The 18,822-nt window shown below is 36.2% G+C and overlaps 1 protein-coding gene across 7 annotated transcripts in view; it reads left to right on the forward strand.

The window, feature by feature from the left end:
- LOC143222096 (dixin-A-like) overlaps positions 1-18,822 on the forward strand; it is a 64,161-nt gene that overhangs the window by 22,211 nt on the left and 23,128 nt on the right. For 2 of the 7 annotated variants that reach the window (XM_076448055.1, XM_076448046.1), the window contains one exon: positions 12,337-12,493. The exons of 1 other annotated variant lie outside the window; for it this stretch is intronic. In XM_076448055.1, coding sequence (XP_076304170.1) covers positions 12,422-12,493 — 72 coding nt within the window. In that variant the 5' untranslated portion in view covers positions 12,337-12,421. Of the gene's footprint in view, positions 1-8,303; positions 8,368-12,336; positions 12,494-16,517; positions 16,852-18,822 lie in introns of those variants that run through there. 4 more of the 7 variants (XM_076448042.1, XM_076448075.1, XM_076448065.1 and 1 more) reach the window with 3 other exon arrangements.

Here is an 18,822-nt window from a genome sequence, read left to right on the forward strand (position 1 = left end):
GCAAACACTATGTAACAAATTTTGTACTGTTTCTTGTTTCTGGACAGAAAGTTATTTTCCAATTGCTTATGCTTACAGTAAAAGGAAAAGACCTATTTTTTCTTCAAACTTCGCTTTTGTGACCTGGGAGCGTATAACGAAAACATGATGGTAGACTATATTTGGGGGCTGATACGTGAAAGTGATTTACATTGCAGTCGTAAATCTCGAAAAACTATTCACTTCTAAATTTTTTTGTATAACTTTAGTGTAAATACATGTAAATCTTGATTCATATGTTGTTTTATTCAGACCTTATGTAAATGAAAATGTGCAAATTTGTCCGTTTTTACATAGAAAATAGGTTAATTTCTAAATTTCAGGCTCGGCATGGCCAGGTGGGTTAAGGCATTCGACTTATAATCTGAGAATCGCGGGTTCGAATCCCCGTCACGCCAAACATGCTCGCCCTTTCATCCATGGGGACGTTATAATGTGACGGTCAATCCCACTATTCGTTGGTAAAAGAGTAGCCCAAGAGTCGGCAGTGGGTAGTGATGACTAGCTGCCTTCCCTCTAGTCTTACACTGCTAAATTAGAGACGGCTATCGCAGATAGCTCTCGAGTAGCTTTGCGCGAAATTCAAAAACAAACAATCTAAATTTCATTATCCAGGTTACAAAAGCATAGTTTGAAGGGAATAATTGCCATTTTCTGTACTTTTGTAACATAAGAAATTAAGAAACAATACTATCTAGGAACAAAATTTTTGTTACATAGTGATATCTATATGTACACAAAATAAACATTTTACAAAGTTGAAGGTTGCACATCGCGTAAAAAGTTTTTCCAGTATCATTTAAGCAAGAGCTTGATTAGTGTGTGATGATGATATAAACTTGAACATTTAGCGAAATTACAGGAAAAGGGTTCATGCGAATGTGTAGTTTAGTCAATTTAAAATATTTCACAGTAATATAAATAAACTACGAGGCTTTCTCGAAGGGTGAGTCTGTCTGTAGCGACAGGAAGTTTGGTTTGAATTTCGCACTAAGCTACACTAGGGTCATCTGCGCTAGCCGTCCCTAATTTAGCAGTGAAAGACTATAGGGAAGACAGCTAGTCATCACCACCCGCCGCCAAATCTCGGGCTACTCTTTTACCAAAGAATACTGGAATTGATCGTAACATCATAACGCCCTACGGTTGAAAAGATGAGTATGTTTGGTGAGACGGAGATTCGAATCCGCGACCCGCAGATTACAAGTTATTTTTTTAAGCAAGTGACTGATTGAGTTAAGTGACGAGATATAACACACAGATACACATTAATTGTTTAATGTGTTGTAACTACTTAGTATTTTGATTAATAATAAAACATATTAAAACGCTCAACTTTACATTATCACACAACTGAATCTGCCCTAGTCTCTGGTCCACTCCCCTGGAAGGCGTTTGGAAACACTGGTTTGATTGAAAATGAGCTCACACACAAATAGACATTACAGCAATAAATTTTGGCGTAGGATTTTGTAAAATATTTTTTCGTTTTGGATTCAAATTTTACAAAACTGTTCAAGTGAAACTGATTTTTCCAAGTGTTAGTGAAAACTGTACCCTTTAAAAGGACAACTTATCGCCTTTCATTCAGTGTTTTAACAGTGTTGTTACTTGGTTTTAAGAGAGTTTGTTGGAACGCCCAGTGATATTATTTTACGTCACGTTATGAGCGCGTAATTAACTTCTCAATCTTTACTGTACGACGTATAATAATGAGTAAATGCGCATAGATTGAATGCACAAAGTACTTCCGGTTGGGTGATTTGTGTATGCAACAGTAACTGATGTTATTAGCACCCGACCTGACTGTAGTTTTGAAGTTTCGAGGTTCGAGTCCCATTAGCAAAAGAAAGAATGGTTGTAAACTTTGGAACAGTAGGTGTATTATAAGTGTCACAGTCAAATATCCCTATTCCACCTGACAAGAGTAACCCAAGAGTTGGCAGTGGGTGGTTTCGTTTAGTCTATCATTCCAAAATTAAGACGGCTAGCGCGGATAGCCCTCGTGTTGCTTTTCGCGAAATCTAACCAACCAAACAATTAAACAGTGTTTCTAATAGGATACGCGGACTGGCCCTATAATAAAGCACATTGTTACGGAATTATCGGTTAAGGTTCATCTGTCTATCTGTTTTGAATTTTGTGCAAAGCTACTCGAGGGCTATCTGCGCCGGCCGTTTAGGAGTGTAAAAAAAAATAAAGGGAAGACATTTAGTCATTACCACCAACCGCTTATTCTTGGGCTACTCTTTTGCCAACGAATAGTGGGACTGACTGTGATATTATAGCACTCCCACAGGGCTGAAAGGGCGAGTCTCGGATCGAGTCCAACGCCTTAACCACTTGATTCGTATCCGTATGATACTCTAAGTGCGGATGCGTTATAATAGTGACAGTCAATCCCTTAATGGGCAGGTAGAAAAACTGCTTACTGGATGGACCCCTTTTATCTGCTCAGAAGCTCAAAATTAGGGACAGCATGAGATAACCTTAATACAAATGTAAATGTATAACTAAAGAAAATGTTAAGCAGTGTTCGTTTGTTCCAGGTCTCTTCCCCTCTACAAGAAACGTAGATTGATTGTAATTTCAGATATTAAAACTCTCATGAATTTTATCTTTTCGCCTCAATGGTTGTTCAGATAACGTATTCTATGACCTTGTTTTCGGTAGTTAGAACACATTTTAATTCAAGGTGTGGGATAACACTCATGGTTTGCACATTTCGACATTGTTTTACGTTCGGCGTTACTTAGGTGTGTTTAAAATTAATACATGATATGTAAGGCTTAGCACGACCTAGTCGGCTTTTTAAAATGCGAATGATATTGAAATTCTTACACGTACCAGAAAACCCGGTTTCTACAGTGAAGTCGTGCCCCTAGAGCGCAGGAAATGACATAAGCTTCAAATTTAAACACTGTATATGCAGTATATAAATATATGTAACGGTGAACAACATTTACCTACAAATTGCAAATATTTTAAACAAACATGGATTTTTTTTATTTCTTTATTTTACTATTGACATTCGTATGGTTGTTGTTGTTGTTTTGAATTAAGCACAACGCTACACAATGGGCTATCTGTGTTCTGACCACCACGTGTATCGAAACCCGGTTTTTAGCGTTGTAAGTCCACAGACATACCGCTGAGCCACTGGGGAGGGCATTCCTATGGAATTACAGATATTTTCATCTGAGCGTGTGTTTACATTCAAAGATACATAAAAAGTATCTAAGAACTTATTACAATAATTTATTAATTTAGTGTCGACTACAGACATACAATAAATATTACGGTAGGGTGGTTTGAATACCACTATTAATTTACTGTCGACTACAGACATACAATAAATATTACGGTAGGGTGGTTTGAATACCACTATTAATTTACTGTCGACTACAGACATACAATAAATATTACGGCAGGGTGGTTTGAATACCACTATTAATTTACTGTCGACTACAGACATACAATAAATATTACGGTAGGGTGGTTTGAATACCACTATTAATTTACTGTCGACTACAGACATACAATAAATATTACGGTAGGGTGGTTTGAATACCACTATTAATTTACTGTCGACTACAGACATACAATAAATATTACGGTAGGGTGGTTTGAATACCACTATTAATTTACTGTCGACTACAGACGTACAATAAATATTACGGTAGGGTGGTTTGAATACCACTATTAATTTACTGTCGACTACAGACATACAATAAATATTACGGTAGGGTGGTTTGGATACCGCTATTAATTTACTGTCGACTACAGACATACAATAAATATTACGGTAGGGTGGTTTGAATACCACTATTAATTTACTATCGACTACAGACATACAATAAATATTACGGTAGGGTGGTTTGAATACCACTATTAATTTACTGTCGACTACAGACATACAATAAATATTATAGGGTGGTTTGAATACCACTATTACACGCTCTTCTAATTATTAAATAATTTATTAATTTACTATCGACTACAGACATACAATAAATATTACGGTAGGGTGGTTTGAATACCACTATTAATTTACTATCGACTACAGACATACAATAAATATTACGGTAGGGTGGTTTGAATACCACTATTACACGCTCTTCTAATTATTAAATTCCTAAGATACCAGATTTAGAATGTTGTCTTTTAAAATGTAATAGGCTTAATACTAATGTCTTATTACAAGCACAATTCCAATAATTATTACCTGCAAATAAAGGAAAGTGTTAATATTGATATAGATTAATCTTAACTCTATCTGATAAAATTCTCTGTGTGCTTATGTCTACTTATAATTGATGAATCGCTGGTCCGATTTCCGCGAAACCTAGCATGTACCCTTAGGAATCCCTGAAAGATGACCTGGAGGTTGACATTCAAGCCTTGGCCCCATATGTCACCTCGTGGGCCCCCCTATGTCTTTCCCGTGCATTGAACGGGTACGCCAAATAGTTTTTGATTTTTTTTAATGTGAGAGGGATGGTGGGGCATATTCGAACGTAATAGGCATAATTAATATACACAATATATAATGATACACAAATAATTAAAAATGAGACTGCCCCTATCTCATAATGCAATAAAAAATACTTAATAATTTACTCTATTAGGCAGGTGGCAGCACTGTATACGTTTTGTTTTGGAATTTCGCACAAAGCTACTCCTCAAGAAGATGGTGCTTCATGTGGTACTGTATATACTAGTTTTTTTGTTATTTGTTAAACCAATTATATGTTAGCTCTATTAAGAATTTCGCTAACCTTGTTTATCAGTTTTTGCATCGGAAATATGCTTTTATATTGTTACGTTGTTTGAGAGAATAAACTGTATATAAATGTAACACAAAACCTTTATTTTTAATTTTTCAATGAATGGTTTTAATGTATTTTTATCCTTGTTTTTTAACAAAGGAAATATAACTGTTAGTTATATTCAGTTCTTATGAGCGATCATTTTCTTTAAACTCTCTGACGCTGGAAGTTCAAATATACAGCTCAGCATATTTTTTAGTTATCTAGTTTCCAGTTGGTTCCTCGATATATAAAGAAAGGAGATTGTTTTTCTAACCGAAAGTCGTTATGTAACGACCATTTTATAACTAACGTTTTAAGGTTTTTTTAACGCAATACTAAAAGGACGAGGCTTCAAGGAGTTAAGGACCATCTTTCTTACACTCACACACACACACACACACACACAAAAGTTTAAGTTTTATCAATGTGTTCTATACATACCTCAGAGATTAACACTAAAATGGAGTTTCTATATCCGGGATAGACAAATCACAGTGAATAGTTCAATGGTCGACGACCAGGAGGTATTAGGAGGCGTTCTTTCAATTTTTAGCATATTTACTGTAGCGAGAGCTTGTTATATTAGACGTTTTATATTACCGAAGTACGTGCGTAACAAATGTAACTGGTTTCCCCTTTTTTAATCGCTATGTGGGTTAGGCTTAGCTCTTTCTGACAGTGTACAGTCGGTGTTATGGGCGTGTGTCTCCAAATAAACTTAAGTAGTATTTAGAAATAAACCGAAAAGATTGGAACACTCAGTACCTTACTGTTTATACTGCAGAAACACAAAATTTATTTTTAATTGAAAGTGAAGTTCATGTCTAGACAAATATTAAATCAAATAATGTATTTGTTTACTAGCTATATGAACCCAGTGTGGCATACAATCAAGATGTACTGCAACTGCAACTGATCAACAGATTATTATCCTTGTTTCTTCTGTTTATACTTTTCTCGGTAATATTTATTTACTTTAGAACTTTTTTAATTATTTCGAGTTAATATTATTTTCAAAGTGGTGGTTGGAGTGCTCGACTCGTAATTTGCGGGTTCGAATCCCCGTCCCACCAAACATGCCCGCTCTTTCAGCAATGTGGACGTTATAAGTGATGATCAATCCCGCTGTTCTTTAGAAGAAGAGTAGCCCAAAAGTTGGCGGTGGGTGATGTTGACTAGCTGCCTTCTGTCTAGTACCATTACTAACTTAGGTACGGTTGGCCTAGATAGCCCTCCACTAGTTCTGCCCTAAATTTAAATCAAACCAAAAACCAAACTCTACAAAATAAAAATAAAAAAACAAAGAGATAATTTCTGTGAGTTGGTCGTTGTTGTTGGTAATGTGCCGTACAGACAGCAAGCGTCCTCATTACCTGTAAAATAATCGAAAACTTCGAGAGTGTTTGTGAGTCTAAGTAATTAGAGCAGGTCATTTCAGAACATGCATCTTCATTGCAGATGTAAAGATTTACATTAAAGAAACGCCGCTTTACCTAATACGTCACAGAAGGTAATTACGCACGCGTGTAGGTAAGGCCTAGCTAGTGTGCTCATAGTTTCACTCTGTTTTTTTTTCTTTTCTTCGGAGTTCAGAGGGAAAAGAAAGGTGGTATGTAAAGATAGTAATGCTTGTGGCTAGTGCATTCCATCATTGTTAACTTTGGTAAGATATTGAATGTATTATAGAATTATAAAAGTTGTGAATTACGGAGAGATAATATAAAAGCAAATTTCTTTTAAGATAACAAATATCAAAGAGAGGATAAAGTCTAGCACAGAAATTTTCTATGCGTTTCAAGAAGCAATTCACTCGAAGCAAATTGGCATGGGGCTTTCCCTGAAACCAACATAGCTAACCTTTAGCTTCTAGAACAGGAAGTCCTGAGTTTCTTATCGTGGGGGCGTAATGAATGCGTTTAGGAGAAAATTCAGACTAGTAATACATAAGAAGTTATAAGAATAAAAACGAAGAAAACGTACTCGAAGAGAACGTGGGTCTAGTCTCATGGAGCAGGTAATCGAAAGTAAGTGAAAAGGAAATTGCTTTTAAAATTTTGACCACAAATACCTGTAAAAAAATAAATGTAAACTTTACGTCAAGTGCAAGTTTCGTTAAATATGTGAAGAGTTGAGAGCAAACTGAATAGAATTGCTACCAACTTTAAGTGAGTTTGTCTGCCTCAGAAGCCCTGAAAATTGGTTTGAAATTGGACAAGTGTTTCGGTAATGTTTAAGTGAAGTATTTCTCGTTCCCAAGTTAAGATAAACTTGTTTTTTAGGTAATCAAAGGGGCTTTTAGGTAATCAAAGGGGCTTTTAGGTAATCAAAGGGTTTTTAGGTAATTAAAGAGTCTTTAGGTAATCAAAGGGTTTTTCTGTTTATTATTATTATTTCCATTCAACTCGAACCCGTCTGTTTATTTAAACAGAAAGCAGATTTGAACCCAGTACTTTATATCTGTACGTCCTGAAGCTTACCGCTGAGCCACCAGGTGGAAACCTAGATCAGAATATTTTATTAAAATCATTTTTGATCAAAATGGTTTCGAAGTTTGTTGTCCAAAAACAGGAAGGAAGCTGAAAACGCTTTTATCTTTCGACTAATTTAGTTATTTTCGTTTGTCACTACAAGCTGTACGTGAATTTGTTTGTTCAGCAGACAGCCCGATGTGGCTTTGCTTTAAGAAAACACAGATTTATTTGTTATTGATACTTATCCAAGCTTAGATTTCTATTTATATTAATAAACTCCATTATCATTGTCTAGGTAGAAATAAATAACGTGCCGTCTCTTTCAGAAGATGTTTTCCTTATCGAAGCTCCGTGAGTTTGTTTTTGAACTTCGCACAAAGCTACTCGAGGCCTATCTGTGCTAGCCGTTCCTAATTTTGCAGTATAAGACTAGAGGGAAGGCAGCTAGTCATCACCACCCACCGCCAACTCATGGGCTACTCTTTTACCAATGAATAGTGGGATTGACCGTCACATTATAACGCCCCCACGGCTGAAAGGGGCGAGCATGTTTGGCGCGACGGGGATGCGAACTCGCAACCCTCAGATTACGAGTCGCACACGCTTGGCCATTCCGGGCCAAAAGCTCCGTGAGATTTAGAACAAATACATATTTGTCAACGCAGTCTGTGTCTGGGTTTCCTAAACTTATCGGTGACGAGCGAGATTGGTGTTCACGTATTTGTTTAAGACAATGTATAATGACTGTGCGAGAAACGAATGAACTACATACACCAACCTTCTGTATCTAACCAATAATCTGTACCAGTGCTTCCTAACCTTTAGTCAAATGAGCACTAGCTAATTCAGATCCAAAACTCTTACGGACCACGTCGTTCACTATATAATACTAATTTTTAAAGCACTTTAAAATTATATTGTGAAATTATATACTGTAGTAGCTATATCTTAAGACACGCATTTTAACTGTCTTTCCAAGCAGTCGAGACCGGTGTTTGAAACTGACTCACACAACTATCAAGCAGCGCCATCTAGCGAGCATTAAGGTATCCAACATTTATGTGAAATAAGTGTGTTTTTTTGTGACGCATTTTGGAAATAACATCCTAACGTAGGTATAACGTTTTTTTTTTTTCTTTTCATTGTAGGCTATTGTTTTTAGTAGCAGGTGCATATAATATTTAAAATCAATAATTTAACTGAACGGTATATTATGTACATAATGTGATTAACAGCCAGGGCGGAAACCCCCATGGTTGAGGTAAACCGCCTTTAGTTTTGAACTGCTGATCGGAGGGAAGACAACCAATCAGCAACGTCCGTCGTCTATAATTGCTACATTCCGATATGCCAACCACTGGGTCACGCTCGAGCCGATAAACGACATAAAATGTGTGATTTTGAATTACAGTAGCAAGAAAAGACACGGCGTCTCTATAAATTTATTATTAACGAGTTTTCTGACATTGATGTGAAAGTTCTAGCCTGTTTTATCCAGTGCCAGATACTTGCTGCTATTACCAAGGGCTCTGGTACACATTATCCTCACGCCCACCACAAATGTCACAATGTCACAGTATATGAACCTCTGAGGGTAATTTCAAGTCTAGGAGAGAAGGAGCTACAGCTGCTCAATTTTGACCTTAATCTGTGCTGGACATGTTAGGAGATTGGTTCTCCAGTACCACCATAAAATTATCTCGCAGAAGACATTGAGAAATGTATGTGCCATTTATATCTCATTTTTGTCTTTTTGCACATCTGATGATTACCATAACAACGATTTACTTCTGTCTCCTAAGGAGTGTCAAGTAATATGGTTTGTCAGAGGTTAAGGATGGAGTTTGTAAGCTGAATTTGATCAAAAGTTGTTGTTTAAAAATATCTTTGCAAATTCTAAGGCCTGGCATGGCCAGGTGGTTGGGGCGCTCGACACACAATCTGAGGGTCCTGGGTTTGAATCCATTTCACTCCAAACATTTCGCCCCTTCAGTCGTGTGGACGTTTTAATATGTCGGTCAATCCCACTATTCGTTGATATAAGAGTAGACCAATAAGAGTTGGCAGTGGGTGATGATGACTAGCTGCCTTCCCTCTAGTCTTACACTGCTAAACCAGCGACGGCCAGCGCAGATAGACCTTGTGTAGCTTTGTGCGAAATTCAAAACAAACCAAATTATAATTTTTTTCCTGCTAGTTTTTAGGAATTAAACATCTGCTCATACACTCAAAAACTTAAGTCTGCAATTTTATCTTAATTTTGGAAACCAGAAAACAAACAAACATTTTATCACCAAATTAGCACCAGTTTGCTTCTTTCTTTTCACAGAACCCGTTTCTCACAACCTCATTAGGCAGTTTATATTTTCCTAACCAAACTCTTCTGTTACCGTTACAATAGGCCGTTTTGAAATATTCGCTTTTCTTGTTTGAATCAGTTATTGTTTCCTTATACAGAAGTACTAATTCGCGATTGAAACACTTAATTGATGTTCTATTTCGCTTCCATAGTTATTACAACTAGAATATAAGTATTAAAAATGCGTTTGTTTTAAATATAAATGGTGTTCGGAAAGTCACTGTGCAGTTTTATAACAGCATTCATTCAGTCTATTTCAAGCCAGTAACTGATAGTGGTGTTTAGAAACACAAAAAGAAGGATCCAGGCCTGTATTGATGCCAACGGGGGTCACTTTCAACATTGTTTATAACTGTCATTCATATTTACCTCCTGTATTCTATATTGAAACATGTCTGTTAATAAATATATAAATGCACAGTAACTTTCCGAACACCCTGTATAAGTTAAGGACATGGAAATTCTACATTAAAATTCAATTAAAATTTAAGCGAGATTGTTTTGAATTTCGCGCAAAGATACACAAGGGCTATCTGTGCGAGCCGTCCATAATTTAGCAATGTAAGACTAAAGGGAAGGCAGCTAGTCATCACCACCCACCGCTAACTCTTAGGCTAATATTTTACCAACGAATAGTGAGATTGACTGTAACATTATAAAGCCCCCACAGCTGAAATGGCGAGAATGTTTGGTGTTACGGTGATTCGAACCCGTGAACCGAGGAAGGAGTGTGTGTGTTTTCTTATAGCAAAGCCACATTGAGTTATCAGCTGAGTCAACCGAGGGAAATCGAACACATGATTTTAGCGTTGTAAATCCAAAGTCTTAATGCTGTACCAGCGGGGGGACCCGAGTAAGGCCAACAACTAGCGCGTTTGTGTAAAACAAAATTAGGAATTAAATAAACTTTTATCATCGTTTACTGAGTTTTGGTGTGTTTTGAATTTCGCGCAAAGCTACACGATGGCTATCTGCGCCATTCGTCCATAATTTAGCAGTGTAATACTAGAACGAGGGCAGCTAGTTATCTCCACCCAACGCCAACTCTTGGGCTACTCTTTTACTAACGAATAGTGGGATTGACCGTCACATTATAACGCCCCCACGGCTGAAAGGGCGAATATGTTTAGTATAACAGAGATTCGAACCTTCGGCCCCAGATTATAATACGAGTGTCTTAACCACCTGGCCATGCCAGGATGAAATGTACTGAGAGAATGGGCCAACATGTGGTCCTGATAATGCTTTGTGGTGGTGAGTTCGAATCTCCGTCTCATCAAACGACCTCGACTTTTCAGCTGCGGGAGTGTTATAACGTGATGAGCAATCCCACTATGTTGATAAAACAGTAGCCCAGGAGTCTGCGATGGGTGGTGATGACTAGTTGCCTTCCCTCTAGTCTTACACTGCTAAACTAGCGACGGTCAGCGCAGATAGCCCTCGTGTAGCTTTACGCGAATTTCAAACCAAACTGAACCATGAGTCAGTCAGTGTCTCACGTGACAAACCGCCACTGCCTTTGAAACTGCATCGACTGGTAAAAGCTTGTGAAACAACGTTGGATGCAAACCAAACCAGCCGTTTTTTCGGAATCTAGTTGTAGTAATTTGTCGGGTGTGAAATAATGGTTAACCAATAACTCACAGTTTCTGAGGTTCACTGCCTGTCATTCCAAAAATTCTTTCCACAGTTTGGAGTTGTGGATGAACTATAAACATAACGGCCATATTTCACTATTCAGCGAAACAAAAGTAACACTAGCTCAAGGGATGGCGGGGGATACTGGTAATTGTTTGTATTCTCCCTAGTATACGAGTTTAAAATCAATGAATAGCCGCCTATACGTAAATAGTCTTGCGCGAAAATTATGAAACCAATAAACTTAGAATAAGTACAGTGTGAGAAAATCGACTCAAGCTGCTATTTTGTGACGTTTATTTACAGTATTTCATTAAAATTTGTCAAAGGCCTTGCACCGAAAACTCTTCAATACGCGATAGAAGTTGTATTAAAAGTTTTTTGTTAGGTTCGTTGTGAGTCGGCCCAGCATGGGCACGTGGTAAAGGCACTCGACTCGTAATCTGAAGGTCGCGGGTTCGAATCCCCGTCACACCAAACTCGCACTTTCAGCCGTGGGGGCACTATAATGTGACGGTCAGCCCCACTATTCGTTGGTAAAAGAGTAGCCCAAGAGTTGGTAGTGATGACTAGCTGCCTTCCCTCTTGCCTTACACTGCTAAATTAGGGACAGCTACCGCAGATAGCCCTCTTGTAGCTTTGCGCGAAATTCAAAACAAACCAAACCAATCTTTATGAGTTCACTTACAGCTTAAGACAAATCGTCCGTACTTAACACTCCCACGAAAAGTGGGGCCTAATAGGCCCCAGAGCAACTTGAAAGGTTATTAATATTAGGCTAATAATTTTGTATTTTAATTTAATTTCATTAAAACCGAAGATCATAATGAAATGGCAATTTCATTTAAATACAAAATTATTAGCCTAATATTAATAACCTTTCAAGTTGCTCTGGGGCCTATTAGGCCCCACTTTTCCTAGGAGTGTTAAAGATGTATATTATAAGACAGGTGTTATTGTTTATTTGAGTAATACATAGAATAATAATCAACTAACTTTATGAACTTTGTCCTTCTAGGTTTTTCTGCCAGTAGAAGAAACTGGTGTTTAAAATCAGTGATTTGGATGTTGATCGGAGAAAACATGACGGCGCAGTTTAAGTCATGAAACTACACATGGCTCATAGACGTCATGAGAGGTTCCTTTCAACTTTGTTCAGTTGTACAAAGCGTGGAGTAAGTTGCTCTCGAGACCAGTTTTATTCATTTAGTTCATTTATGCAAAACCTGGAGAAATGTCCAACAAACAAAGAGAAAATAATCATTTTTTTAACGAATGTTTGTATAAGTACAAATTACCACCTGGTATCTCAGGACGGCTGGTATGGGTATTAACACTTTTATTGACAAGGAAAAAACGTTTTGACCTTTCTAGGTCGTCTTCAGGTTATCAAAAATGATCACATTGTGAAAAGTATTTCATGTGAAACCAAATATACATTAACATTTTAAAAATATTTTTTTTTTCAAATATCCCTTCTTCTTGAGTTGTTTTCTTTTGTAATTATTATTAATTGTTGTTGTACAATTCATGGGATAATAATTATTATTTTTAGTTGAAGTATGTAGCTCTTGTAAACTTATAGTGTAAATCAATTTTGGTAAACAGATGTGAAAACATTTCCTTATGAAGGTTCCTCACCATTGGCTCAGCAGGAATTCTGAAGTTTTGTAACTTTAAAAAGTGGGTTTACGTACTCATGGTGGGCACAACACAGATAGGTTTTCGTGCAGCCTTGTTTTTAAGAACATCAAACAAACAAACACATGGTGATTAAATTAACTTGCTTTTCTATTGTTTCTGATTTATGAATTCTCTTATTTCTTTTAATCTCATGTAATTGTACATAATATTTGATAGGTTGATTAATTACTCACAAAGTTACACAATGGACTACTTTTGCAATGTCAACCAGAGAGTATTAAAAACCCGTTTTCTAGCGGTGTAAGTTCGCAGACATTCCGCTGTGTTACTGGAAGGGAACATATTTGATAGGATCTCTCAAATTTAACCATTGTTCGTTAGTTCAGATGAAGTTTATTTCTGAAGTTTGCGCAAAGCCATCTTTACTTAGCAGTGAAAGACTGGAGGGAAGGCAACTATTCATTTCCACTCATCGATTCCTATTTAAAAACAATATTGTAAAGTACTAGCCTCCACTACTGCTGATGATAATTCTTTCCAATAACCAATCGCCCTGTTAAAAAAATGTCTTAATTAGAGCCCAGCCTGTCTTTTCAGAATCTCAAACTCAGATGCTCTCGTTATGTTAGGGCCCGGCATGGCCAAGCGAGTTAAGGCGTTCGACTCGTAATCCGAGGGTCGCGGGTTCGAATCCCGGTCTCACCAAACATGCTCGCCCTTTCAGCTGGGGGCGTTATAATGTGACGGTTGGTTCGTTGGTAAAAGAGTAGCCCAAGAGTTGGCGGTGGGTGATGATGACTAGCTGCTTACCCTCTAGTCTCACACTGCTAAATTGGGACGGCTTGCGCAGATAGCCCTCGAGTAGCTTTGCGCGAAATTAAAACAAACAAACAAACTCGTTAAGTTGTGTTTAGAAAACAAATCGAAGATTTCTGTCTTATCGATGCTCTGGATAACCATGTAAACTTTAATAAAATCACCAATTACCAGTGGCGCCATATAGCTTAGTGGACAGGGAACCACCAAACAGGTACCACTATTCTACTGTATATAATCATGTTACATTGATGTTGGGAAGGGACACAAAAATTTATCCCGTACAAGGGTCCACAAGTTAGTACATGACTTACTTTCTTTTTCATCAGAAAACACCTTAATATATCTTAAATATTCCTATAACATAGCTATTCAAATCTCATAATCATTCTATTAACCCTTTAATAAGTAAATACCCTTCCTTAAATAGTTGTTACAAAACTGTATAAAATGTACCAGCTGAAGCCTAACTTGTGATTTGTATGTAAATTATTACCTTCTTTGAGTAACTGATGCGTCTGTAAAAACGCCCTCAAATTCTATTAGCATTCATTGAAGCTGTATCACTTTTTGTAATGGGGTGCTAAAAATTGTTTGACAAAATTGACACCCATCCTGTATATGATGAAAACCATGCATGCGCAGCAACCTCGTACGTCAGGCCATGTGATTCATCCGCACCATAGTTCTCACGCCCTTGTTTGCTTTAACACCAGCAACCAGAGCACTACCTTCGTAGCTCGAATAACACCACTAGGCCAACATCATTTTCCTCAGTAACGTTAGTTAGCGCGTTTCTTTCTATATTAAACATACGACTAATTAAGGTATTATTAATATTACTAAGGCAAACAGGCAAAAGTAAAGGTACAAGCAGTTGACCCGAGGCATTCCAATGGTTAAAAATAAAAAGAGTCTATTAGGGTTAGATTCCATTGATAACAATGTTTTGATTTTTGTTGTCCATCTACCTTACAATCCAGTACCTAGTCTTTTCTGAACCCCACTGGTATGGTTTTATCGGCTAAATCTTCTGTATGGTACCTTACTAAAACTTTTTTTTTTTCAAATATAAATACACTAAATCTACACCCTTTTCAAGTAATAAGTAACATATTCGAAAAACAAATTAAAAGATTAGTGACGCAATATTTTCTTTTAATAAATATAAGTTTACCTTTTTTGTGATATATTTCACTAAGTAACTTTGCAAAGCTTCTTTTATCAAACACTAGGACTTCCCTGTTTGGGTTGAGAAAATTTTTTACGTGGAGAAGCGAACAACGTTTCGACCTTCTTCGGTCAGGTTCACGATGACCGAAGAAGTTTGTTTGTTTTTGAATTTCGCACAAAGCTACTCGAGGGCTATCTACACTAGCCATCCCTAATTTAGCAGTGTAAGATTAGAGGGAAGGCAAGTAGTCATCACCACCCACCGCCAACTCTTGGGCTACTCCTTTACCAACGAATAGTGGGATTGACCGTCACATTATAACGCCCTCACGGCAGAAAGGACGAGCATGGTTGGCGCGACGAGGATGCGAACCCGCGACTCTCAGATTACGAATCTCACGCCTTAACATGCTTGGCCATGCCGAGCCTGACCGAAGAAAGTCGCTCCTCTATGTAAAAAAATTTCTCAACCCAAACAAGCCGTTTTTACATATATATAAAAATATATTCTCGACATCACTGATTACTAGGACTTCTCTCCCCCTACAGCACTAAGAACAGATTGGGCTATAATCTTCAGGGTAACTTTTTAATTCCCGCTTTATAACTGAGGATCACTGTTTTTTATGTTATATGGGAATGATAGACAAGTCTATTAATCCCATGTATCATAAAAGTATTGTGATGATTAAAATGGCCCTGACGATGCAAATTTTACACGAAAAGGATCTTAAATTGCACAGAAAGAATTGGTTTTAAAATTTCTAGGTGCAGCATAGTATCTCAGAAAATGGCTCTGAGTTTGTTTATTTTTTTCCAAGTTCAAACTTTTAGCCCATTACCCCAGCTCTTAATAGATTTGAAATCTAATTACAACTGTGGCTATTGAGCATTTCCTCTTGTTTAATTACAAGTTCACAAACATCAATAACCTACCATTCTGTTAAAATGTTCGACAAAATAAGTGGTTATAAATCTTCCCTGTAAATAATTTAATTTTCATATAATTGCATTATTTTATTCACTTGTATTTGTTATAGTTAGAAGAAGATGTTATATTTTTTTTTACTTACCACCTGCTGTAATGTAAGGCTTAATTTATCGCCTTGTCTCTCTACCATCAGTTCATGGAGATTTGGTTAATAAGAGACTGAATTATAGTAAATTGGGTTGGCTGATAGAGTTGTAATGGACTAAAACAGTGGAGCTACGACCGCAATTGAACACATACAAATATACGATCTTGTATATATATATTAAACGTTAATAACCAAAGAAATCCAAAATAAAACTTTTATAAACAATTTGAATAAATTTTATCACTTAAAAATGATAGTTAATAAATCTATGCCTGCTTACAAATAATACGAACATTAATAAATAATGCAACATAAAAATTAATGTTATTAATTCCAACAGATAAAGAAATTAGGAAAAAGAAACAGAAAAGAAAAACACAATTTTCCAAAATTTAAACAATTACAAGATCAGTAACAACAGAGAACAACAATCAATAATAACTCATTTTCACTATGCGTCATAAACTAATTTGTTTAATTAAGATCAAGGCAGAGTTTTTATTTAGTGGTTAGATCTTTGTGACTAGTTCTTTATGACGAGAAACCCACTTGAAATAAAATTGTGTATCGGAACGGCTGGTATGGGTTTTGACACTTTTACTAATAAAGCAGAGAACAGCATTTCGAACTTTCTAGGTTATCTTCAGGTTAACAGTAAAAGTGTTAATACCCATTCCATCCGATCTGAGACACATCTTTTATGACTAGGAAGAACTTACATAATCTTTTATAACGTCTATACCCGTATGTCACCACTAGGGGAAGCGTGTTCCAGTTTCATAATACAAATATTCTCAAATATATTGGGACCTATCGAGAAGGTAAGTGAGCCCTTTATTATAATTAAAAATAAATGGTTGAACCGAACGATAGAAGGAACATTAAATGAATGGTAGATAAAAGTAGAATATGTTATCTTACATTTCTTGCATCGTAGATAAACAAAGTGACGATACGGGATGTTACCTTGTGATTTAACTATTGAATAAAAAAGAAAATGAAGGCCCTACACGGTAGAACGAAAACGAAGTACTTTTGATGGTTGCTCGATACTCTGAATGTTATAAATATTCGGAATGGTTACATTGTAAAATAATATGTTTCTTCTGACGTACGATTTTATTTTTCGTGTTTGAGACACGAATTAATAATTGTTATTATTGATAACATTTATTTCAATTATTTGAAAGATTTAGGTTGCATTTCTGTGGTTTTAAAATTTAATAAATTTGTTTTTGTCCGAACCTGCTTGTAGAAGCGTTGTGTTTTAGTCCTTTAATTTTCCAACTGATGCTAAATGCAAAAAAAATTTTTTACAGAGGCCTAGCAATTTGCAGTACACTTGCATATCTAGGTTTCAGTTCTCATAAGATTATCACACATTTCAAAACCAATGAAGACCCTTTTTATTACAATTTACAGGTCGTGGTGCTATATTTTTTTTTGTTTTGTAGTCTCTGTAGTACAAGCTACCACCTAGGGATTTTTATAATATGTACATTATTTAGAGAAATTTTCCTCAGAATGCTCATTGTAAGAAATACTACAAGTATCTTCATGAAAAACATAAGTTTAGCCTTCTCACAGTTCAACAAAAGCCTTGCCATCAGCAGCACCCTTTAGGTGCCCAACCTTGTTTTTAACATGTTACCTTCTACTTTTTATCTTATTAACTAACTATTTCTCATAATCCATTCTTTTAATTTCCCAGTTTTTTAGAACTAAATTTCTAGTTTTCCTATAGTCTTGTAAAGTTTCTGTCCTATTTGTCAGTTTAAAATTCTTAAATTTTGAGCATTTATACTTGATTTTATCAATTACATCTTTATTGATTCTGCTAGATTTGATCTTCACTGTTATCATTTTTCAGGTCAACAATGGTTAATTTGAATTAAAAGCAATTCATTTTAAATATTCCAAAATCTCTCTTATCTTTTAACTAATATGAATTCATTAATCATAAGCCTTGTCTCATGGTCTCAGTATTGGCTTTCAGAAAATTAGAAACTTAAGTTTACTTATTTATTTTATGCTAACATACAACAAAATATTAGACTGAATTATGCCATGATCACTCTTTCCCCAAGTATATTTTCATCACAACTCTTGCAATCATATCTTCATTATTAGTTACAATAAATCTTACCCCTTTCTTTTGGCTTTCTACTCATTTGATGTGTGTGTATTATATACATGTCAAACTTCCATAATCAATTTTAAAAAATCTTTTTCCATCACTGTTTAACTGCATGGGGACATTACAGTGTGACAGTTAATCCCACTATTTGTTGGTAAAAGAGTAGCCCAAGAGTTGGTGGTGGGTGTTGATGACTAGCTATCTTCCCTTTAGTTTTACATTGCTAAACTAAGATGGCTGGTTCAGATAGCCATTTTGGATTTTGCACAAAACTACTCAAAACAAACAAACAAACTCAATGGAGAGGTGTGGACTAATGGCTAGCATGCCAGTGTGGTTCATAGGTTAATAATTCTCTTCCTTTTATTGCAAACAGATTCATGCATCACATCTTCAGCCTGTTGTAAATTAAATGTCAAACTCCCATTATTTTCTCAGTGCAGAGTATCCTAATAGCTAACAGTCACTGCTTTTAATTTGCTATTTTCCTCCTGGTTCATCAGTTAAAAATAGGGGATGGGTAATACATATAACCCTTGTGTAGCTTTGGAGAAATATCTGAAACTTTAAAGCTGATTTTCAAAATTGTAATGTCTGTTATATAATAGCATTTATTTCAGCTTGGATCCTGATCTCAGCCATTCTGTTCCTAGTT

The sequence above is a fragment of the Tachypleus tridentatus genome, chromosome 1, assembly GCF_004210375.1.
Source record: "Tachypleus tridentatus isolate NWPU-2018 chromosome 1, ASM421037v1, whole genome shotgun sequence".
NCBI lineage: Eukaryota > Metazoa > Arthropoda > Merostomata > Xiphosura > Limulidae > Tachypleus > Tachypleus tridentatus.